At 35.0% G+C, this 20,816-nt stretch overlaps 1 protein-coding gene and 1 long non-coding RNA gene across 2 annotated transcripts in view; one reads left to right on the top strand and one right to left on the bottom strand.

Moving 5' to 3' along the window:
- Positions 1-4,966: 4,966 nt before the first annotated feature.
- The window catches only part of LOC125663978 (paraplegin-like), a 35,148-nt gene continuing 19,298 nt past the window's right edge, over positions 4,967-20,816 (bottom strand). The window contains exons 14-18 of the mRNA XM_048896447.2: positions 17,284-17,367; positions 14,996-15,068; positions 9,715-9,875; positions 6,430-6,507; positions 4,967-5,250 (exon numbers count right to left, since the gene is read on the bottom strand). Of these exons, the coding sequence (XP_048752404.2) occupies positions 5,107-5,250; positions 6,430-6,507; positions 9,715-9,875; positions 14,996-15,068; positions 17,284-17,367 (540 nt within the window). The 3' untranslated portion in view covers positions 4,967-5,106. The remainder of the gene's footprint in view (positions 5,251-6,429; positions 6,508-9,714; positions 9,876-14,995; positions 15,069-17,283; positions 17,368-20,816) is intronic.
- LOC130047952 (uncharacterized) overlaps positions 5,177-20,816 on the top strand; it is a 15,969-nt gene continuing 329 nt past the window's right edge. Inside the window, exon 1 of the long non-coding RNA XR_008796779.1 lies at positions 5,177-5,296. This is a non-coding gene — a long non-coding RNA (uncharacterized LOC130047952). The remainder of the gene's footprint in view (positions 5,297-20,816) is intronic.

The following is a 20,816-nucleotide window of genomic DNA, read 5'->3' as shown; positions in this document are numbered from 1 at the left end:
TCCTAAATCGTAGAAACGACTTTTTAAATCGTAGAAAGGACTTTCTAAATCGTAGAAACGACTTTTTAAATCGTTTCTACGATTTTCTAAATCGTAGAAACGACTTTCTAAATCGTAGAGACGACTTTTTAAACCGTTTCTACGATTTTCTAAATCGTAGAAACGACTTTCTAAATCGTAGAGACGACTTTTTAAACCGTTTCTACGATTTTCTAAATCGTAGAAACGACTTTCTAAATCGTAGAGACGACTTTTTAAATCGTTTCTACGATTTTCTAAATCGTAGAAACGACTATCTAAATCGTAGAGACGACTTTTTAAACCGTTTCTACGATTTCCTAAATCGTAGAAACGACTTTCTAAATCGTAGAAAGGACTTTGTAAATCGTAGAAACGACTTTCTAAATCGTAGAAACGACTTTTTAAATCGTTTCTACGATTTTCTAAATCGTAGAAACGACTTTCTAAATCGTAGAGACGACTTTTTAAACCGTTTCTACGATTTCCTAAATCGTAGAAACGACTTTCTAAATCGTAGAAAGGACTTTCTAAATCTTAGAAACGACTTTTTAAATCGTAGAAACGACTTTTTACATCGTTTCTACCATTTAATAAATCGTAGAAACGATTATTTATATTTTTTTTCTGCTAGGTTAAATTGGCACGAATACGCCGTCGTACGGGATAGTGGATATGTTGAATTGAAGATATCTTTAATTATATGGTTGCTCTCTCTAAAAGAATTATTGCTCTCTTCAAATGAATTACAGTGGCGGATCTAGAGGGGGTTACGGGGGTTGCAATCCACCCACCCTTTGGATTCGCTAAAAGAGAGAGAGAGAGAGAGAGAGGAGAGAATGACTATAGAGTTATTAAAATCCTAGGCGATGGAAATTGTTTATACAATTGTGCGTCAACATTTCTACCAGGTGATGATAATTCAAATTTTCTTTTATATTGTTTGTATCTGTAATATTTCATTTTATTAAAAAAAAAATGGATTACTGGGAGTAAATCGGAATGCATTTTTAAAACAGGATTCGTTTTAAAATCAAGAGTGACAGATCTACGTCTGATAATTATACAAGAACATTAATCCAAATTTGAATTTAGAAATACAAATTGATAGCATTCCTGTTAAGTTGTCGTTTAACTATGTTAACGTACGTTATAACAACTCTCATTTCAGTGGCGGATTTAAGGGGGGCGCAGCCGGTGCCCCCGCCCCCCCCTAAAATTTTCAAATTTAAGGTAAATCGTGGTATCTTGTTTAGACAAATGTACTAAACGATAAAAGAAGCAATAATTTCTTCTACTCCCAGAGAAATGAATAACAAAATCTTTTTGCTTTCTTGAATTACTTCATTGGGAGAACTTAATTTTTTCCATAAACCCTTAAAATTTGCGTCATTTTACTAATTTCACCTGATTAAGAACGATAGAACATAGTAAACATGACTTAAATAGGAGACATATTTTAAAATCTGTAAAATCCAGGAGTTTCGCGCCCCCTGGGTCCCACTGGAGGCCTCAAGGCGGCCCCTACACCCCTGTCTCATAAATTGCCCCCCCCCCCCCCCGTAACAGCAATTCCTGGATCCGCCCCTGCATTTCCTCTTCAACCCCACCCCCCTTTGAAAAATTTCTAGATCTGCGCCTGAATTAAAGATATCATTAATTCAATTGAAGAGAGCAATAATTGAATTAATGCGCACATTAAATCAATATTGCTCTCATGAAATGAATTAATGCGCGCATTATATCAGTCATTGCTCTCTTCAATGGAATTGTAGAGCGCATCAATTCAATTGTTGATATCATTAATTCATTTGAAGAGATCATTAATTCAATTAAAGCGCACATCAATTCAGCTGAAGAATTAATGCTATCATCAATTCAATTAATGCGCGCAATAATTCAGAATTGAAGATATCATTAAATTATTTGAAGAGATCTTTAATTAAATTGTTGCGTGCATCAAATGAATTGGTGATATCTTCAAAGAATTGAAGAGATCTTTAATTAAATTGTTGCGTGCATCAAATTAATTGGTGATATCTTCAAAGAATTGAAGATATCTTCAATTCTTTGAGTTTGTGTTAATTTGGCGCTCCATACACCTGAAGTATGGGTAGTAACTTTTTTGGTTTTGTTTTTTGTTTTTGATTATTTTTTTGTAGCAATAATTTCTCTGAAACGTGTGAATTCCCGGTCTATCTCATCCTTCTTTCGATTCATGTAATCGTTTCACGCTTTTTGTAAGCTTTAGAGATTGACCTTCTACCGGTATAATAAAATACACGTGTACATGCCAATGGTTTTTATCATTTCAGAATGACCCAGTGGCGTAGCACTGATATAAGGAAGTGTGCGTGTGTGTGGTGTAGGCCCGTCTATAAATGGGATGTAATACGATCATGTAATATGGCGATTGTGTCCGTCCGTCTTTCCCGCTTTGTGTCCGGCTCGTAACTCAAATCAATGTGACCTAGAATCATCAAACTTTTTCAGTTGTCTTGGAAAGAGGGTGTATCGCACTTTAAATTTAGGTCACAGTGACCTTTAATTGATTGATTGTATCTTGTTTAACGTCTCTCTTGAGAATTTTTCTCTCATATGGAGACGTCACCAAGTTCGGTGAAGGGCTTCAAATTTAAGCCTTTGCTCGACGCTTACGGCCATTGAGCAGTGAGGGTTCTTTAGCGTGCCACACCTGCTGTGACACGGGACATCCGTTTTTAAGGTCATCTCCGAAGACCCGTGACATTCACACCTGATGCCGAACGTTTGGCGATGTTTTAACGAAGACGATGGCAAAATCCTGTTTGATTTGTAACAGGACAGCTATTTGGTCTACAATCATAAGACTTGATCAGTTTTGCATCTTTGGAAGAAAGTGTGTCGCACCCTTAATCAAGGTCACTGTGACCTATAATTAAGATGATATGACCTTATATGGCATAACCCTTTTTTAGGCCCATGCATGTAGATACGAATCATAGAATCAACAAATTGTCAATTTGTACATCAGTATAGATATGTAGTTTAAAGTCAGGTCATTAAACTTTTAAAATCGTAAGTGTTAAAAAAAACCCCGGTATTTTAAGGGAGGTAATCCCTACATCATCTTCGCTAGCCAAGGGTTTACGATCTGCTCCGTTTATAGCGGAGAGGATCATAAACCCTTGGCTAGCGAAGATGTATAACGAGATGAATGATTCATTATAACGAAGTAACTTACGGAAACGTTTCAGAGATATTTCTTGCTCCCGAGATTTAAGATTAATTCATTACATTTATTATATATAAACAAATAATTAAAAAAAATCCTCAGTAAAAGAAATTGAACTTTTTTTTCTTGATAGATTTGCAGTTCTCAACTCCATCGGCATAATTACGTGAATTGTTTTCGATTTCTGGGATGTCTGATGGCAGGAAATTTCTTGAGGACCTCGGACATTCTTGAGTTAGTATTGCTTCTCCTGAAATTTATTTAATTAAGTCTTTCAAGACAGGGTGGTACTATTGAAACCCTGGTTATTCTCCCGTGGCTGCCGTCAGACGTCCCAGGAATCTTAAAGACATGGTGGTGCGAACCAAATTGGAAACTCCTTTGCCCAATGGGGACTTTAAAACATGTTCTGGTGGCAGATGTCCGATGTGCGAACACAGTGCGAGCACAGACAGTTTTAAGAGCCTTGCTACTGAATTCTTGGAGACACATCCTGTCGCACGGACAACAGCATCTATCTCACAATCTGCACAATCTGGCTAAAGTACAGACCTATAATATATCAAAAATATATAGGCCTATATATAATATATAGGTCTGTACTTTAGTCAGATTGTAAACTGCAAGGTCTGTGACCAACAATACGTAGGTGAAATTGGGGACCTAAATACAATTTGTAGAAGGATCAATAACCATCGGTCTATTCCATTGAAACCAAAACGGCCAAAGAACCCGTTACCGAGCATTTCAATCTCGCAGTACACAAATGGAAAGACATGACAGTAGTGGTTATTGACCATAACACTCATTGGACCGATGTGGAGAGGAAGAACAAGGAGAAATTCTGGATGCATAGACTGATTGATTGTATCTTGTTTAACGTATTTCTCTCGAATTTTTCACTCACATGGAGACGACATCAAGACCGGTGAAGGGCTTCAAATTTAGGCCTTTGCTCAGCGCTTACGGTCACATTTGTTTTTAAGGTCTCTCCGACGACCCGTGACATTCACACCTGATGCCGAGCGTTTGGCGATGGAACTGTCACTGCCTGTAGACTGAAGTCATTCCGCTCCAGTGGTATGAACAAACTTTATGACTTCACCGGAATGAATGTGACCTAGCTTCCCTCAGTTATTACCCAGTGTTGTTCTGTCTGTTCTACACCGTCTATTCGCCTTCTACTTTCTGTAACAGCATCATCATCAGCAGTAAATTTTTTAAAATTAATATCATAATTTTTACTAGTTACTTATAGTACCTATACTTAGTCCCACAATTATTTCTTTTCACGTTATCACTATATCTTTGTATATAGCTTGCGGATCTAGAAATTTCAGAAGCGAAGGCACAGTAAATGGCTGGGGATTTGAGAGCTATCTTGAAGCCCCCAGTGGGTCAAGGAGAGAGGGGATGGGATTGCTGGATCCACCACTGAATTCAGTGAAAAAACCATGGGGGTAATGTTGAGATTGGAAATTTGCAGACCGTAGTCATTTAGAAGGATTCAAGTTTTAAGAATGTGACATTTAGATAAATCTAAAATATTGCCACATCTGCACATGTGTCACAGGGACTTCCAGTACAGGACAGATCAGGGGTTTTCACCTCCCCCCCCCCCCCCCCCCCCCAATTATCTACCTATCTGCCTCCTCCCTGTTTTCTGATCAGATGTATTCCAATATGCTTTGCATTTTATTGCATTGTTCTCATAAGTATAACATAAAACAATACTTTTAAATTAATCAAAACTTTATATTTCATTTCAGACTTTCAGCATTTTATACAAACACTAGCAACAAATATAAACTTCACTTTTTCTCTCGCTCACACTCACTATACATGAAAGACAGGTTTATCAAATCATAATTCAGTTATTGTTTGGTGTCATCATTTTCATTTAATGGTACAAAGCTCATATATTCGTCTGGCATTTTACTCCCATGGGGCGGGGGACCAATCAGCTTTTCAATGTCTTCATACGACAAAGTTTCTCTTTCCATTAGTTCCTTGGCAATCTACAACAAATGAGAGACATACTACACAAAATTCTATAGCAAACAGGTGAGTGAATCTTTATATTTCAAGAGTTATTGCACATGCAGCACACAAACCTGTATTTTTTTAATATCATCACTTCAGTTGATAGTTGACTATACATGCATACTATATTACAAAACTGTTTTGTTCAATGATCATGCGCCGTTTCACCAGATGTTGCATATGTCAAAAATCTTCAAGATTGTGGTCACTATATGTTCGTTCTGACTCATTTCCCCCCATTTTTTAAAAGGGTAGAAAATCAGTCACAGTCTAAAGCAACGGACTGAAGTAGTGACTTATAGTATATATAAATTTTCGTAACATACCGGGTACAATTGAAGTTGAATTCACTTGCATCCTATCTTGTTTCTATAAAAAAACCGTTTATCACCAGGTCTGTTTCAAAGTTATCATACTTTGATAGTTCCTGGTTGCAGCAAGGAAAATTGTGAAATCAGCTCTAATGTATTACAGAGGGTTGTATATGTGAACATAACTAAGCTACTGTAGCAAAGAAGGGAGAAAAATCAGTGAATCAATCGTGGATCAATCCTAGGACCCTTGCATTACTGATCTGACCAATGAAGTAACCAAGTCAATGTACGAAATGTGGTAATATTACTACAATATACAATTTGAACCTATTACAAATATCATACAAGAACTGTTCATATCAAGGAGATGAAAAAATAATTTAGAAAAAATGTCAGAAACATTGCATGTGACCTTAAATTTAAACATGGATGGTAAAATTATTGATGAGTTTAGGTATTACAAGTAACATTCATCCAACAATGTAACATATATAATATATATAATGATCAAGCTTTATGATGCTCTCTGATTGGTCTAGTTGATCTTTTCTGTATGTAATTCAGAGTGAGTTCACCTTTTGGAGTTTATTCAGGATTTCTTTCCTGATCAATCATATATACTCGGTAGATTTGCTCACATTTTCATCAACCAATCAAATTGCACATTGTAAAGCATGTATTGGTAAGTCAAATTCAATGCTGTTAATGACTTTCATGAAAATAACTTCATTATAAGTGATAATCTATTATAAGCATGTTCACTACAATTGTGTTTGACTATAATTGGTGTATACATGTGAACCAATGGTCTACAAGTGCATCGGTCAAACTCATCCCTACCTTATGAACTTTTGCCATATTTTCCTCCAGAATTTTCTTTGATTGCAAACTAGCCTTTGTAACCATATCCCTGACTTCCTGTAACCAGTGTATATAAAATAAAAAATAGTTTAAAACATGGATATCATAAAAATCTATTTTAAAGCTAGAGCTGTCCTAATGGGATGAATACCCCCTGCAGGACACATTGGAGGGAGTAAGGCCCTCCATTTGAACAAACTTGAATCCCCTTTACCCCCCAAAAAATGTTCACTAATTCTTAATTGTCTTCACTTCAAAAAGGGTGTAGCACTTCATTTGTAAAATATTCTTTATTCACCTAAACATGCTTTGTGGGAAGTTTGGCTGAAATTGGCCCTATGGTCTAGAGAAGAAGTTGAAAATGTTAAGTTTACAGACGGATGAATAGTGGACAAAAAGTTATCAGGAAAAGCTTACTAGAACTTTCAGCTAAGGTGAGCTAAAAAGCAAAAACAGTTATTTGGTTTGTAACCGACAATCTAAAGAAGTATATCCGACTGATCAAGCCCACAGATGGTAATGTAAAGCCATAACAATTAACACCACTAAGTTGATCACTTCTGCTTGGCACTTTTGAAAATATAGGAAAAATTAAAACCCACCCTTTCCCAAATGTGAATTGAATTCTATATCCGTCAGCAGACTTGAATATCCTCTATTCTTTTCACATACATTGAACAAGAAATGTTTTTAAAACATGTATGCCCCCCATGGTGCAAAATTGAAAAGGATTATACACATGCATCATTTAATTGATAGTAGTGCCAAACCATTTCAAAATATTGAGCAGACAATATCTTCCTATGACCAGAGTGGACTGACCATGTGACCTACAAATCAATAGGGGTCATCTACTCCTTTAGCTGTACCAGTGTACCAAGTTTGGTGTCAATCAAGCAAATGATTCATAAAATATAGGAGACAATATATTACTATGTCTAGTTTAACCCTTGACCTTTGACCATGTGACCTCAAAATCTATCGGGGGCATCTTCTCCTGAAGATGTACCAGTGTACAAAGTTTGATGTCTGTCAAGCAAAGGGCTCTCAAGATATTGAGCGGACAGTATATTCCTATGTCCAGTTTTACCCTTGACCTTTGACCATGTGACCTCAAAATCAACAGAGGACATCTTCTCCTGAAGATGTACCAGTGTAACAAGTTTGATGTCTGTCAAGCAAAGGGTTCTCAAGATATTGAGTGGACAGTGTATTCCTATGTCCAGAGTAGACTGACCTTTTGACCTGAAAATTGATAGGTGTCCTCTTCTACTCATAACTTGCTAACATGTGAAAGAACATGAAGATCAAATGAATGGTTCTCAAGATATTGAGCGAACAACATGTGGTCTACTGACTGACATGCTTCTGACATGTACAAAGCAATATGCCCCTCTTCTTTGAAGGGGGGCATAAAAATAAGTTCTACAACTTATAACAGTGGCTCTGATGTTGGCATAAGGGGAATCATTTGCAGGGCTCGAAATTAACATATGCCCGTCAGTCTGTGACTGGTTAAAAGTCTGGCGGACTGACTGACATTTGTTCTATTCAGTCCGATGGGACTGGTTAATTTTCTAAAGCATCATTTTGGAAAATATACTTATGAAATTTTATACACACATTTGGCATGCTTCGATCTGTAGATATCAGACGAATCTGATTCATAAATATAAATCCCACATTTAAGTGTTACAATATTATCTGAGACATATTGAGTTTAATTTCATTTTAATAACATTAATGAAATATGTATGTTTAATTATTTCTGGAAAACTCTCTGCGGACTGGTTGAAATTATACCCCATGAGTCCGACTGGTGACATAAAAAGTTAGCTTCAAGCCCTGATTTGTGTAGAATAAATCCAGAGTAAACAAATATCCAAGCAAGTGACCACCTTAATCTGTCCCACTGTTCCATGCAACCATAATGAGTGGTGGTTATTTAATTAGGCATGACCACCTTAATCTGTCCCTCTGTTACATACAGCTACCACCTTAATCTGTCCCACTGTTACTTACAGCCATAATGAGTGGTGGTTATTTAATTAGGCATGACCACCTTAATCTGTCCCACTATTACATACAGCCATAATAAGTGGTGGTTATTTAATTAGCAGGGCTCAAAATTAGCGAGAAATACTCGCAAAATGCGAGTACATTTGAAAAATAGCAAGTAAAAATAGTGGACACTCGAAAATCTTAGCGAGTGGTGATTTAGAAACTATGATCGTATCGTATCCGTTTTATACTGTGATGCGCTATTCACTTTTCTTAAACTTGCACTCTGAATCATACAAACGCTTACATGAACGACCGATTTCAACAACCGTTTCTATCCAGATTTTTCTTTTACGATCTTTTAAGAAACTCAGAGTCAAACAAATGCTTTAGAGGTTGGACATCGCATGATTATGATGAAAAATATAGACATATGCCACGAGTCCTGTTCACCTATAGGGGTGATTAAATTGAATTCCATGTATGAGGTTTTTGTTATTCATTTATTTAAAAAAAAAATCAGAGTCTTATGTTTGACCAAGTCTCCCTGTGGTTATTTTTATCAGAATCATGAGAATGTCCTTTCTAAATTAATTTATTGTCATATTGAGGTCGGGTTGTAGTGATGACACGAGTGCACTGCTCACTGCGTAGACGATTATCAAAAAAGTTCACGGGGCTCATGATCGTGCTGCTTATAAAACCACGAGTCCCGGATTTGCTTTGAAAAATCACTAGTGACAACCCTGATGTGGCATGAAATTGGAAGACTGGATCTAGACCTGTGGTAAACAGGTTGTGAATTAGAGGTGCGATAATCAAGAGACCTAAACATTGCACCATATGACTTACGTAATTTATTGTCTTATCCAAACGATGCATGTTGACCCACTAGGTTCAGTAATGAATAATGATGGGGAAAATCATTGATTTAAAAAAAAAAACATATGAAAAAAGAGCACTGCTTCATTATTATTTTTTTTAGCTTGTAGGTTTTCAATTTAGCCTGTGGATTTTTTAACCACAGGCTATAATTAGCCTGTGGTATAAAAAGTTAATTTCGACCCCTGATTAGGCATGACCACCTTAATCTGTTCCTCTGTTACATACAGCCATAATGAGTGGTGGTTATTTAATTAGGCATGACCACCTTAATCTGTCCCTCTGTTACATAGAGCGACCACCTTAATCTGTCCCACTGTTACATACAGCCATAATGAATGGTGGTTAATTAATTAGGCAATCTGCAATGCTTCCTCTTACCGTGTCAATCAAATTCTCCATATATTTACTGTAAGGCTTGGGCATTGTTTCATCACCCTCTTCAAAGTGGAAGGAAATCTGACCCACATTTTCACTCATTCCAAATTCTCTTACTTGCAAGTAAGCCAGCTTTTTGACAATTTCCAAATCTTTTGCTGCAGCTAAAACAAAATTGAAGTAGAGAAAACCAACTTTTAAAAGGAAAACTCCTAGTTTAACTATCAATAGAATTTAACACAATGAAATGTCCTAATGAATTGTAAACATTTTAGATTATTTTTTATCGCAATTCACCTTTGAATTAGAACGCTTTGGCCGATATAGTATTGCGTTGTGTGACGACACAATTGAATCTGTTTGTAATACAAATGCGAAATGCAACATAAACTCTCATTGGTCCATATGTATAAGTCCGCCCAGATTCCCTTATACGGGAGTAGTCAGCATTTGAAAACATGATGGCCAGATGGAAACAAACTTCAAGGGAAGAAAGAGAAAAAGTTGTATTCTTGTGTTGTCACATAAATTTAATATAAAAAAAATTCCTAACATATTTTCCTACTATACTTGTGTCCAAACATACCTTCAAATATTTATTAAAGCCCCATACGACCCAAAAACTCGATCACAGCTTTTGATGATTTCATTCGTAGACGTAGCCATGTTAGGTAGCCAGTCAATTCGAATCTCGGTTCATTTCCATATTGGCACAATAGCGTCTAGATGTGTACTAATACCCCACAAATATTTTAGCTAAATTGTTTAAATAATGTACCACCCCAATCCTATTAAATGATAATTATTCAAATAGCTAAACTCATGGCAGTGCGGCTTTCATTAGTCATGAGGGGCCACGCCGGCCGGTCTCCATCTTATGTCCTTATGAAGCATTTTCGTTCATCTAGAGCTTATTTTACCTTTACAAAAACTGGTACAAAAATGTTTTAATACAGTCGTTTGCCTAGTTCCGGATCACATTTTCATTAACGATTGCTAGCGGTATAATCCATGAAGATACTGTAGGTTTTAATCGTCTTGTGAGAAGATCAGAAGTTACTAAAATGAAAAATAACAAAAATTATTTGGAAATTGTGGTAAATATCACCGGCCTTTGCATTTTCCATAACCGTGTTCATAGGTCAGTTCCGAATCACACTGCCACTTCCGAATCACGGGGATGTTTGAAACGACTGCAGGCCGATTTGAACTTTCACTGACCCGATCCGACTTTCAATCAGTCCAAAACTTAAATCAGTATGTGTGTATGTTTATTTCACTTAATATATACCTAGTTTTTGTAGAAATAAAATCAAATCAAACACTAGTTTAAATTAATCTTTACATTATTGACGTTATATATATATTGAACAATATTCAAAGCTTCACATTTAGGCATTGGCATAGCCAAAACTGCGGCATAAAAAATTCTCTTAATCAACATTAATTTTAATTATCTTTCTCTGAGTGTGGTTATGATCTAACGTTATATCTACCTGGGATAACAATCATTCGGCATTTTCTTGTGGAGTTACTACTTCTATAAATCGAACAGTGCATTTAATATAAACTGAGATATTGCTCAAAGTTTAAAACTAAGTTCAACAAGTCGCGTATGATAGTATGACTGATCCGGATTTGGGCAAACAGATGGTGTCTCTTTGGTAAAGCATCTCAACTACAATAATACATTCATTGATGAAATATTTATTGATGCATTTGCTTAAAGATATATCCATTAAATGCATTAATTTTTTGTGCAGAAAACTTGGTTATTCTTTAGCGATAGACAACTTTTCCCTCCAGCGCGATTTTTCTCAAGTGTGTAAGTGACCAAGATGTTGAAGTCCTAATGTATTAAAGAAGTGTGACAAGTAATAAACCTGGGTTGGATAAAATTACAATAGTTTTGTATCACTCAGTTATCATTTTCAACATAATTTACCTTTCTAAGTAAAAATTATTTCATTAATTAAGTATTTTTAATGATAATTGCAAAGTGATTCGGAACTGGCAATGATCCGGAATTGGGCAAAAGACTGTATCTATTAATTATTCGTGTTGATAATAAATGAAGAGCGAATACATAACTTACAGTACCCGCAACGTTATTCTTGACATTCCTATCGTGCTCTATCGTGCATGTATCCTATCGTATCGTGCGTGTATCCTATCCTATCGTGTATCAGGTTTTCCATTTTCTATCGTGTTTTGCGTTTATCAGGTCTATCGTGTATCGTGTTTTGCGTGTATCAGGTTTTCCGTTTATCGTGAAAATCGTTTATCGTGTAGCTTCGGAAACTATCGGGATCGTTTATAAATCGAATGAAAAAGTATGATACTTTCCGAAACCTGTATTCGTTTTGTTAAAGAAGCTATTTTTAGGAATCGAGGAAAGACGGTATATTTGAAGGAGAACATAAAGTTGTCGATTTTAAGGCAGAAGAAGAGATATTTGTCTGTCCAGAGAGAGAGTGAAAATTTATCACAATTTAATTCTAAGTAGTCTGGAAAGTAGGACAGTAAACCGAGCACAGTAAATCTGAAAGCTCCTTCTGAAGTTCATAAACATTTGTCTGTCTAGAAACAGTTATTTGTAATTAATACTAACAGAAAAATAGGGAGTTCCGATTTGAAAGGAAAAATCAGTAAATTACATTGTTTATCACATACATGTATATTTTAATAATGGTTCTTTTTCTTCCGATTTTTTTTCCACGTGTATGCTACTTATATAGCAACTGCTGAACTTGTGCGCGTCCTTATATCTGACAGGTGTAGTGCGGTTGATTTTTTTTAAAGCGGTCGTTATGAAAATAACTTGAGATGTTGAATGAGCCGTGAACTTAGAGCTTGATGCAAAATAACCCCCTCCTCGCTACACGCACAATATTACTTGGTTTTATTTCATACTCAAGGTAATATACATTAGCATAAGAGAGCTACTGAAGCATGATATCACTACATTATATTACATTTACATATTACATTTAGTTAATTCCCTGTATAATCTATATATTAAACATTAGGTGGCAATATAAGTTTTAGAATCATTGGCTGATAAAATTCATATAGATATCAAATAATGAATTCAATGCCGTATATATTTTATTATTATTTTTTTTTTAATTTTAGCTGTGATGGCATTAAAAAAAACAAAAAAAACAACGTACGACCGTGGATTAAAGAAATTATATGGTACAAAACCGATCAATGTTTTAAACAAATGTTACCGCGACGGGGACAGGTAGCTGATAGTCATCCCGCGATGAGAACGCGGTTTTCCTGAGTTACCTATAGATTACCGCGTTAGATTTTTTCCCATCGCGAGAACGCGGGAAACAAGAAATCCGTTTTGTCCGTAATGTAGGTATATAATGAACATTGAAATCCTTCAGTATTATTATCAACATAATGTAAACATAATGTAATTATGTTGTAGGTATCAAAATTTCGTTCCGTCTAAACCGTTTCTAAATTTACAACATTTCTATCAGGTTTTCCGTTTATCGTGAAGATCGTTTATCGTGTTTTGCGTTTATCAGGTCTATCGTGAAGATCGTTTATCAGGTTTTGCGTTTATCAGGTTTATCATGTATCCTATCGTATCGTGTGTGTATCCTATCCTATCGTGCGTGTATCCTATCCTATCGTGCGTGTATCATGTTCTATCGTTTATCATGTCAAGAATAACGTTGCGGGTACTGTACAACCGATTTTATAAATAGATACCAATAGCAAGAGTTCGAATTGACCGGCTACCTAACATGGCTACGTCAACAAACGAAATCATTTGAAGCTGAGAGTTTTCGGGTGGTGTGTGGCTTTAATGAATATTTGAAGGTATGTTTGGACGCAAGTATATAGTAGGAAAATATGTTAAGATTTTTTTATATTGAGTTTATGAGACAACAACACAAGAATACACCGATTTCAGGCCTCAACCGTCTGCAGCTTTTTGTGACCTGTAAATCGAAGGTTTTTATAAGAGTTGGATCTTTTCAGAGAGCTATGTACAGTTCTCCAGCTACACTGAATCCACTCGAGAAAGTGGGCGGGCTGTAATCGGCCAATGAAAACTCTTGTTGTATTACATCAAACATGTCATTCAAATTGTTCAATCGTCTCATTCAATTGTGTCGTCACACAACGGAATACTATATCGGGTAAAGCATTCTAATTCAAAGGTGAATTGCGATAAGCACAAATTTTCTGAAAAAAATCAAATGCAATACAGTAAAACATGGTTACAGTGAACATGCTTATAATGAATTCATGCTTACAGTTTTAATACATTTTAGCAACTTATTGGATACTGTAGATTCCCAAATATACGCGAGGAATTTATTATTGTTTAATTTCGCGAGAGGCATCACTCGCAAAATAAAATTACTCGTTTTTAATTTTCTGTTGCTAAAATACACGTAAGCACTCTTGATTAACAGATGACACACAAATTCATGTTCACGCGATTTGACGTAAATGAGTTATTTCGCCTTTAAGTACTCTAGTAAAATAAGGAATTTACTGCATAACGAATTATGTTTATAATGAATCAAAATTGCCCACCCCCAGCACTTTGCTATAAGCGAATCAGATTGTATACTGGAAATACATTTGATAAATACTTTAATGCATACTTTCTATACTATCTATTTAAGTTACCCAACAAGAAATTCACACAAAATGAAGTCATAGAAAAGTTCTATTTCTTTTGAAATTTTAAATGTTTAAAACACTGAGAATGCTAATTCTAAATGTGTATAACACTGAGAATGCTAATTTTAAATGTGTATAACACTGAGAACGCTAATTTTAAATGTGTATAACACTGAGAACGCTAATTTTAAATGTGTATAACACTGAGAATGCTAATTTTAAATGTTTAAAACACTGAGAATGCTAATTTTAAATGTGTATAACACTGAGAATGCTAATTTTAAATGTGTATAACACTGAGAACGCTAATTTTAAATGTGTAAAACACTGAGAACGCTAATTTTAAATGTTTAAAACACTGAGAATGCTAATTTTTTTAAGATAGTGGATTAATACTTTAGAAGACTATTTCCATAGAAAACCTAGAATGCAACATGCATGATTGACTTGAATCAAATTTTCATTGCTGTAAAAATTATGATTTAAAAAACATTTTATAAAAGTAAAAGAACCAGTTTCCTAAAAATGAAACTGCAGTACGTGCAGACTTTAAAAACCGAAGGTGGCCATGTTAATGTAATGTATCATTCTCCCTTAAATGTAAGTGAAAAGAAGATCCTGATACCTGAGGAGTAGTGATTGAATACCATGGCCTCCGCAGCACTGCCAGCTAAATGTACACACATTTTCTCAAACAACTAGAAAGATTAATGCAACAGATTATTAGTCATAAAACTAAACCGCCAAATACAAATTATTCTATTTTACAAGTAGATACGTCAAATAACACATTGTCCTTCAATGGAAATGCCTGGTTTACAAAACAAGAGGCCCATGCACCACATCGCTCACCTGAGTCGTCTTGGCTCATATTTAAAGATTTTTCCTATATATTCGCATGTAAAACTTTGATCCCTATTGTGGCCCCAACCTACTCCCGGGGGCCATGATTTTTTCAAAATTGAATCTGGACTATGTCAGGAAGCTTTCATGTAAATGTAAACTTTTCTGGCCCAGTGATTTTTCAGAAGATGATTTTTAATGATTTTCCCTATATATTTGTATGTAAAACTTTGATCCCTATTGTCGCCTCATCGGGGGGCCATGATTTTAACAAACTTGAATCTGCACTATGTCAGAAAGCTTTCATGTAAATCTCAGCTTTTCTGGCTCAGTGGTTCTTGAGAAGATTTTAAAAGATTTTCCCTATATATTTGTATGCAAAACTTTGATCCCCCCTTGTGGCCCCATCCAACCCCCCGGGGCCATGATTTTAACAAACTTAAATCTGCACTCTGTCAGGAAGCTTTCATGTAAATATCAACTTTTCTGGCTCAGTGGTTCTTGAGAAGATTTTTCCTATATATTTGTATGTAAATCTTTGATCCCCTATTGTGGCCCCATCCAACCCCCAGAGGCAATGATTTTAACAAACTTGAATCTGCACCATGTCAGGAAGCTTTCATGTAAATTTCAGCTCTTCTGGCCCAGTGGTTCTTGAGATTTTTAAATGCCCCCACTCTATTTTTGCATTTTTGTGATTATCTCCCCCTTTGAAGGAGGCATGACCCTTCATTTGAACAAACTTGAAAGACCTTCACCCAAGGATGCTTTTGGCCAAATTTGGCTGAAATTGGCCCAGAAGTTCTGGAGAAGTAAAAAATGTAAAAAGTTTACAGACAGACGACAGACAACAGGCGATCAGAAAAGCTCACTTGAGCTTTCAGCTCAGGTGAGTTAGCAAGAGGCCCATGGGCCACATCGCTCACCTGAGTCACCTTGGTCAATATCAGAAGACTTTCCATATATATTTGCATGTAAAACCATAGTCCCTATTATGGCCCCAACCTACCCCTGGAGGCCATGGTTTTTGCAAACTTGAATCTACACTATGTCAGAAAGCGTTCATGTAAATGTGAACTTCTTTGGCCCAATGGTTCTTGAGAAGAAGATTTTGAAAGATTTTTCCTATATATTTGTATGTAAAACTTTGATCCCTTATTGTGGCCCCATCCGACCCCCGGGAGCCATGATTTTAACAATTCAGAATCTGCACTATATCAGAAAGCTTTCATATAAATCTCAGCTTTTCTGGCTCAGTGGTTCTTGAGAAGAAGATTTTTAAAGATTTTTCCTATATATTTGTATGTAAAACTTTGATCCCCTATTGGGGCCCCATCTGACCCCCAGGGGCCAGAATTTTAATAATTTAGAATCTGCCCTATATTAGGAAGCTTTCATATAAATCTCAGCTTTTCTGGCTCAGTGGTTCTTGAGAAGAAGATTTTTAAAGATTTTTCCTATATATTTGTATGTAAATCTTTGATCCCCTATTGTGGCCCCATCCAACCCCTGTAGGCCATGATTTTGACAATTTAGAATCTGCACTACCTAATAAAGCTTATATATAAATTTCATCTTTTCTGACCCAGTGGTTCTTGAGAAGGTTTTTTAATGACTCTACTCTATTTTTACCTTTTCTTGATTATCTCCCCTTGGAAGGTGGCCTGGCCCTTTATTTTAACAATTTAGAATTCCCTTTACCTAAGGATGCTTTGTGCCAACTTTGGTTGAAATTGGCCCAGTGGTTTTTGAGAAGTCAAAAATGTTAAAAGTTTACAGACGGACGCCGGAATACGGGTGATCAGAAAAGCTCACTTGAGCTTTTAGCTCAGGTGAGCTAAAAACCAATAAAAGAAAGACCATTACTGTATTTTGACCTGGTCTTAAAATCTTGTAGACCACGAAACTTCATGGAGAAATTGAATGCATATTATTTTCTCATTGTTGTCATAATTGTCATGACAACATAAAGATAGGAAAAGAATAAAAGAATCAAGTATTGTAGTTTATTATGGTCTTTATAGTTCATTTGTAAAGAGGACCCTGATACCAGGCATCATGAATTCTTACCTGAACATTAGTTTGAAGATCTCTCTCCGGCTTATAATACTGATAGTGTCCTAGTCTGAATTTACTCCTAGGAACTATGGAAATCTGCAAATACCCATCCAAACATTTATTTTCAGAGTTTTGATAGACCTCAGTACTCTAAATGTACTTACAATGTAATGTAATTTGGTGAAATCCAATTGCAGCTCATTTTGCAACATATTAAAACAGTTCAATTATAAATCTTCAGTACAGTTTGGAATTTTGTTGGTTGGGATGCTAGGAGTTTTACATTTCGAAGAATCTTTCACTTATATTAACTGATATATCACCAGCTTACAGTGAAATGCCACAAATTTTGAACCTACATGTATGTATGGTGATCTGGGGCATTTCGTAGCAATGGTATTTTATCATATCAACACCTACCCTGACATGAGGCCTAGGTTTTTAAAAGGTTTCAAATAACAGGTGCTTGGTGAAGCAACACTCACTACTTAACGACTCATGTCCATCACCATCACAACGTGATTAAAATACAAGTCTCTCATATAGCACATCTGCGCTGTGCACTCTTTGATAGATCTGTATATTAATCAGATTGTCATCACCTGGAATTGAACCCTGGCCTCCCACACACAAAGTGACTGCTCTACCAATGGATTCAGAACAAGGGTTATAATCTAGTCAAATATAAGCTGTGTATACATAAGACAAAGTAGAGCAGTAGGTATCTCATTAATCTACAACCTTCCTTCCTCCTTCTTCCTATCAATCTGTGCACAAACTCTTGAGTTACCTCCCCATCCCCTTCCGCCTCCATTACAAGAGGGGGGGGGGGGATACCTAATTAATGACATGCAGTTAATTGAAGACCTACAAAAATATATACATACATGTATGTATGTACATCAAAACTTATTTATCAAATAATTCATTAATTTATTCAACTTGTTCATATTTAATTAACAATTAAAAAAATCTAGAGGGGGAAATCACTTTACCTGAGGCATCAAAGACACTTTTCAATATGAAATCAAATAAATCACCAGGATCTGATGGTTTTTCTACAGAGTTTTTCAAAGTTTTTTGGAAATATATCGGTGTGTATGTTGTTAGATCTGTTAATTATGGATATAGAAATAATATGTTGTCCATCACACAAAGACATGGGGTAATTACACTGTTACCAAAGGGAGATAAAACAAAACACTATCTAAAAAACTGGCGACCAATTTCATTGCTAAACACAGTCTATAAAATTGCATCGGGAACTATTGCAGCTAGATTTAAAAAATATTTAGACAAAATAATACACCCAGATCAAACAGGATTCATATCCAACAGGTATATAGGCGAAAATACTAGATTGATATATGATATAATGCATTATACTGAAGAAGAAGAAATCCCTGGTCTTTTATTACTCATTAATTTTGAAAAAGCCTTTGATACTTTATCATGGAATTTTATACAAAAAACTTTAAACTTATTCAACTTTGGCCCTTCCATTAGAACATGGGTTAAACTCTTCTACACTAATATAACATCAACAATTAACCAAGGTGGCAACCTATCTGAGGTCTTTGATGTTCAAAGAGGCTGTAGACAAGGGGATCCTTTATCTCCGTTTATATTTTTGATATGTGCAGAGATTTTGGCAATAGAAATAAGAAAAAATAAAAACAAATTAAAGGCATAACAGTTGGTAATGTGGAGAAAAAAAATTTCCAACTTGCTGATGACACGTCAATCATTCTTGATGGTAGTGAAGAAAGTCTTTCGGAAACTCTTAAAACTTTACATGCTTTCTCAGAAATGTCTGGACTATGTATGAATTACACAAAAACTCAAACAGTATTGGCTCAAAAAAATACAGTAACGATGTTCTTATTCCCAACAGTAAATTTAATTGGAGTACTACTAAATTCACTTTACTAGGAATACATTTTGATGTCGACTTGCAAAATATACCTAAATTAAATTATGATCCAAAATTAGTAAAAATCAAATATATGCTAAATCAATGGGGGAAGAGATATTTAACTCCCATTGGAAAGATAACAGTTATTAAAACATTACCATTGTTGAATCATATCCTGATGTCCATCCCTAACCCATCTATTGCCTATTGTAAAGAATTAGAAAAGCTATTTTTCTCCTTTGTGTGGGGTTGTTCAACCCACAGGGTAAAGAAAGATGTAATTGTCAAGAAATATGAGGATGGTGGTCTAAAAGTGATAAATCTAAAATCATTTATTGCTTCAATGAAATTGTTTTGGGTAAGACATCTTATCTCTACAAATAGGGGGTTGAGTAATTTCATATCAAATTTCAACCTAAATAAATTCACATCCTGTGGGATTGAATACACTAATCTACTTTTAAAGACATTAAAAAATAAATTTTGGGTAGATGTATTCAAGGCCTGGATCGAATTACAGAACAGTTGTACTGAGTCTAATGTTACTGCTTTGTTTTACAACCCTATGATCCATATTAGCAAGAAAATGTATTTTAATAAACATTTATTCGACAATAATATCAGACACATTAATGATATTATTGAGGAGGACGGTACTTTTTTTAGCTATGAAAATTTTATTGCTACTTATCCAAATGTAAAAATTAACTTCTTGGAATATGCAAGTATTATTCATGCTATAAAAACTTGGATTAAGCAGTCAGGTACTGACACTAACTTTAAAAGATTACCAAATCCTTTTATTAGAAAAAACATTTACAATGTACTGAAGTGTAAAAAGTCAAAGTTTTTTTTATGAATTTTTAAACAAAAACTCTTCATTGACTGCAGGTACAGTAAAATGGAGTCAGCTTTTGGATATTGATAACAGAGAATGGAAAATTTTCAATATACTACCTTTTAAAATAACTAAAAACTGTAAACTCCAATGGTTTCAATACAGAATAAATAACAGGATTTTAGCAACAAATTCGTTTCTATTCAAAATTAAAAAAGTAAATTGTAAAATGTGTATGTTTTGTCACAGAGAGGAAGAGACAATAGAACATATACTGTGGGAATGTGATTGTGTTCAAGCATTCCTAGATGAGTTTCAACTTTACATAGAGGATAAAACAAACTTTCATATAGTTTTTACCAAAAAATATTTTATTTTAGGTACTCCTGGTAAAAAGTTTTGTATGCAAAATACTCTTATCCTTTGGTTGAAATACTATATTTATACAGCAAGATGTACTGAGAAATCATTGAACATTCATTTTGCAATATCCTACTTAAAACTCTTTTATGAAACACAAAAATTCCTATTTTACAAAAATGGTGATAGCGAAAAATTTGATACCCAGTGGAACAGATGGAGCCTGATCTTTACTTAACTCTCTCTCTCTTTCTCTCTCTCTCTGTGTGTCTCACATATAAAAAAACTTGTCTGTATTCCTACATGATCCTTGGTATGCATATATTGAACATATATTATGATATATACAGATTGTTTAAAAAAAAAAAAAAAAAAAAAATTAAAAAAATTCTTATTTTTAAATTATCCAAGAAATAATTCTAAACCAATTGA

Source organism: Ostrea edulis, chromosome 1 (assembly GCF_947568905.1).
Source record: "Ostrea edulis chromosome 1, xbOstEdul1.1, whole genome shotgun sequence".
NCBI lineage: Eukaryota > Metazoa > Mollusca > Bivalvia > Ostreida > Ostreidae > Ostrea > Ostrea edulis.
This window is presented reverse-complemented; position numbering and strand designations above follow the sequence as displayed.